The 5000-nt window shown below is 50.5% G+C and overlaps 1 protein-coding gene across 1 annotated transcript in view; it reads right to left on the bottom strand.

Annotated features, from left to right (window-relative positions):
- ltbp1 (latent transforming growth factor beta binding protein 1) overlaps nt 1–5000 on the bottom strand; it is a 62611-nt gene that overhangs the window by 40606 nt on the left and 17005 nt on the right. Inside the window, exon 4 of the mRNA XM_055162908.1 lies at nt 2913–3094. Within this exon, the coding sequence (XP_055018883.1) occupies nt 2913–3094 (182 nt within the window). The remainder of the gene's footprint in view (nt 1–2912; nt 3095–5000) is intronic.

The following is a 5000-nucleotide window of genomic DNA, read 5'->3' as shown; positions in this document are numbered from 1 at the left end:
AGTCCTGGTTCAGTCCTGGTTCAGTCCTGGTTTAGACCTGTTTTAGTCCTGTTTTAGTCCTGTTTTAGTCCTGTTTTAGTCCTCGTTCAGTCCTGGTTCAGTCCTGGGCACATCTGGAAAAGTGTTCTGTTGAATCTGAGCCCAGAGCGGCTACTGTCTGGACCAAGACCAGAGACCAAAGACCAAAGACCAGAGACCAGAGACCAAAGACCAAAGACCAAAGAGCAGGACTAGGATGAGAGACCAGACCTGGGTTAGGACCAGAGACCAGAGACTAGACCTGGACCTGGACCTGGACCTGGACTTTAAGACCCACTTCCAGCTTTGGCCAAACCACAAGAGTAAAACGAAGCATCAGTGCGAAGAAAAGAGTAAAAGATTCACAAAGACGAGAGGAGAGAGGAGCGAGGGATGAGAGGACAGAGAGAGAGAGAAGGAGGAGGAGAGAGGAGAGGGGGATGAAGAGGAGGAGAGAGAGAGTTGGACTCCACACAAGTATCTGACATGAGCACAGTAATTTAGAGTTTGGCTTCTGTTGGATTCTTCAGAAAGAGAAAAAGAAAGAGAGAGAGAGAGAGAGGGGGGGGTGAAAGAGAGACAGAAAGAGCGAGGGATAGAGAGAGAAAGGGGACAGAGAGAGAGAGAGAGGATCAGGTCACATAAACTGAGTCCTGGTCCGGTTCTGCCTCTGGTCTGAGTCACAGATTTTTAGTCTCAAGAACTTTCAAGGATTTTCTTTTTTCTTTCTTTCTTGTCTTTCTGTCTGTGGAGGTGGAGGTTCACAAACATTTGTCACAAAGACACTTCACAGATCTTTATTCAGCTTTAGTCATTCATCCACACCTACAGTATGAACCACCTACAGTATGAACACCTACAGTATGAACCACCTACAGTATGAACCACCTACAGTATGAACCACCTACAGTATGAACACCTACAGTATGAACCACCTACAGTATGAACCACCTACAGTATGAACCACCTACAGTATGAACCACCTACAGTATGAACCACCTACAGTATGAACACCTACAGTATGAACACCTACAGTATGAACCACCTACAGTATGAACCACCTACAGTATGAACACCTACAGTGTGAACCACCTACAGTGTGAACACCTACAGTATGAACCACCTACAGTATGAACACCTACAGTATGAACACCTACAGTATGAACACCTACAGTATGAACCACCTACAGTATGAACCACCTACAGTATGAACCACCTACAGTGTGAACACCTACAGTATGAACCACCTACAGTATGAACCACCTACAGTATGAACACCTACAGTGTGAACCACCTACAGTATGAACACCTACAGTATGAACACCTACATTGTGAACCACCTACAGTATGAACACCTACAGTATGAACCACCTACAGTATGAACCACCTACAGTATGAACACCTACAGTATGAACCACCTACAGTATGAACCACCTACAGTATGAACCACTACAGTATGAACCACCTACAGTATGAACACCTACAGTATGAACCACCTACAGTATGAACACCTACAGTATTAATGAATGAATCATCACATTTATACAGCACCTTTCAAGATCTTCAAAGAGCTTCACACATTCTTCAGACACTCCAGACCCGCTGCTGTAAACTCCTACTGTAGCCACAGCCGCCCTGAGGCGCCTCCCACCACCACCGCACACACACTCCACTTTCACACTAGACAGTGTGGGTGAAGTGTCTTGCCTAAAGACACAACCACAGTTTTGTCTCTGGCTCCTCCTGTGGCTCCTGATGAGTCTCAATCAGAGTCCAGACCCAGACCCAGACCAGACCCAGACCCAGACCCAGACCCAGACCAGACCCAGACCCAGACCCCAGACCCCAGACCCAGACCCCAGACCCAGACCCAGACCAGACCCAGACCCCCAGACCCAGACCAGACAAAGACCCAGACCAGACCCAGACCAGACCCAGACCAGACAGACCCAGACCCAGACCCAGACCAGACCAGACCAGACCCAGACCCAGACCCAGACCCAGACCCAGACCCAGACCCAGACCCAGACCCAGACCCAGACCAGACCAGACCCCCAGACCCAGACCCAGACCCAGACCCAGACCCAGACCCAGACCCAGACCCAGACCCAGACCAGACCCAGACCCAGACCCAGACCAGACAAAGACCCAGACCAGACCCAGACCAGTCAGACCCAGACCCAGACCCAGACCCAGACCAGACCAGACCAGACCCAGACCCAGACCCAGACCCAGACCCAGACCCAGACCCAGACCCAGACCCAGACCAGACCAAGACCCAGACCCAGACCCAGACCCAGACCCAGACCAGAGTGTGAAAAGTCGGTCCAAGATCAGAGTTCAGTTAAACAGTTTGAGCTCAGCTCATTCACCAACAAGAACCTGTGGACCTGCGAGAAGGAACCAACACCGACCTGAAAACACCTACAGTGTGAACCACCTACAGTATGAACCACCTACAGCGTGAACCACCTACAGTATGAACCACCTACAGTGTGAACCAACTACAGTGTGAACCACCTACAGTGTGAACCACCTACAGTGTGAACCACCTACAGTGTGAACCAACTACAGTGTGAACCACCTACAGTATGAACCACCTACAGTGTGAACCACCTACACTGTGAACCAACTACAGTGTGAACCACCTACAGTGTGAACCACCTACACTGTGAACCAACTACAGTATGAACCACCTACAGTGTGAACCACCTACACTGTGAACCAACTACAGTGTGAACACCTACAGTGTGAACCACCTACAGTATGAACCACCTACAGTGTGAACCACCAACAGTATGAACCACCTACTGTATGAACCACCTACAGTGTGAACGATGAGAGTAAATGTTCCAGCTCCAGAGCAGCAGGAGCAGGAGGAGGAGGAGACTCACCGTACTGCGGGTGTGGGGCGACCGACAGGGGGATGGCTCTGTCCAGGTGCGGGTGTCGGCTCTGGGGGTGGGTGGGGAGGCTGTGGGTGCTGTGGGTGCTGTGGGTGCTGTGGGTGCTGTGGTAATATTTGGGCTTCAGGTAGAACTGACTCTGTCCTGGAACCATCTGAGCAGGACGGATCCTGGAGAACAAAGAAAAGAGAAAAAAAACACATGAGACAAAAGATCTGAGCCTGGACCTGAAACCAGACCTCAGACCTGACCCCTGACTGACCCTGACCCCTGACCCTGACCCTGACCCCTGACCCCTGACCCCTGACCCTGACCCCCGACCTCTGACCCCGACCTCTGACTTCTGAGGATCGTTCTGTTCTAACTGTGAAGTTTTAAATCAAACTGACCACATTTACATTATGTGTTTTTTTTTATTTTATTCAGAATGAATATTTCTGAATTCAAATCTTCTCCTTGTAGTTTCCATGTAAATAATAAAGTTTTCTTGTTGTTTGGTGTTAAACAGTTTAAATGTTTTTATTTCATGTGTGAGTCTGGGGGGAGGTTCTGATTGGACAGAGACGCCAACAGATTTACGTCTTTGAGAAGAAAAAACAAACACCGTCCAAACTTTTTGAAGCCGCAGTGGTTCTGATGAACTGGAGAATCGTCTCGTCAAACTTTCCGTCTGTCGCTGAGGAGCAGAAGGAGGAAGAAGAAGACAAAAGCTCAGCCCACATCCCACATCCCACATCCCACATCCCGCTCACAAATCCAAAGAGACGAGGATCAAAGTCCCGAGACACGACTGGACCAGGACCAGGACCAGGACCAGGACTGGACCAGGACCAGGACCGGACCAGGACCAGGACCAGGACCAGGACCGGACCAGGACCAGGACCAGGACCAGGACCAGGACCAGGACCAGGACCAGGACCACGACTGGACCAGGACCAGGACCAGGACTGGACCAGGACCAGAAGGACGACATGAGGAGCCTGAAGCACCAGCAGCATTTTAACAACAACAAACCACAAACGTGTCGGGGGGAAACAAAATGGAGCCTGAAAATAAAAGCTGAAAGTTTCTCCAACACGAGTCTCGGGTCAAACTCAGAGCGACTCAGAGTCTGAGGAGCTGGACTTTTTCTCTTGGACTTTTAAATGAAAACATCAGTGTGAGAAGAGCCGTCCACACCTCCTCACCTCCTCCTCCTCCACTCCTCCTCTCCACCTCCTCCACACTCCTCCTCACCTCCTCCTCCTCCACTCCTCCTCCTCCACACCTCCTCCTCCTCCTCCTCCTCCACTCTGCAAGCACATGCTCCCTCTCTCCTTCTCTCTCTCTCTTTCTCTTCTCCTTCTCTCTCTTTCCCCTCCCCTCCCTCCCTCCCTCCCTCCCTCTCTCTTCTCGTTCTCTCGTTCTCTTCTCTCTGACAGGCTCCAGCTGCTGCGGGACACGAGTCACCAGTTCAGACATGACATCACTTCCTGTGTGAATGACCTCACTTCCCGCGCACATTCCTGTAGTTCTTCAGCGGTGATGTCATCACCCACCCCTCCTCTGGACCTCCTCTGGACCTCCTCTGGACCTCGTCCTCCTCTGGACCTCCTCTGGACCTCCTCTGGACCTCCTCTGGACCTCCTCTGGACCTCGTCCTCCTCTGGACCTCGGTGACAGCTCCATGTTCCAGAGTGGTGCTTTAAATCAGAGCTGTTTGTTTACGTCCACAGTTTCTGAAGTTGAACTCGTCTCTTGTTTTTTTATGAAGTTGTTTTAGATCAAAACTGAGATTTAAAACGTCACAGTTTTGGTTGAATTTTATTTCTGCGTCGACTCTGTCGCCGTCGTTTTTGATTTATGGATCTACGTCGAGGTTTATGCGCCGCCAAGTGATTCACCTCCACAACACCAGGAGGCGACGACTGGCACAGTGGCTGAGTGTTTAGCACTCGTGCCTCACAGTGAGAAGGTTCTGGGTTCGATCCCCGTCTCTTTCTGTCTGGAGTTTTCATGTTTCTCCTCATGTCTGGACGAGTTTCCTCCATCAACACAAAACCTGCTCCAGGTCCAAGAACATCTGAAGAACAGTGG

This window comes from Boleophthalmus pectinirostris, unplaced genomic scaffold (assembly GCF_026225935.1).
Source record: "Boleophthalmus pectinirostris isolate CB_2022bp ecotype Guang Dong unplaced genomic scaffold, ASM2622593v1 HiC_scaffold_5, whole genome shotgun sequence".
Classification (NCBI taxonomy): Eukaryota; Metazoa; Chordata; class Actinopteri; order Gobiiformes; family Gobiidae; genus Boleophthalmus; species Boleophthalmus pectinirostris.
The sequence above is the reverse complement of the archived record's forward strand: the minus strand, read 5'-3'. Positions and strand labels throughout refer to the sequence as shown.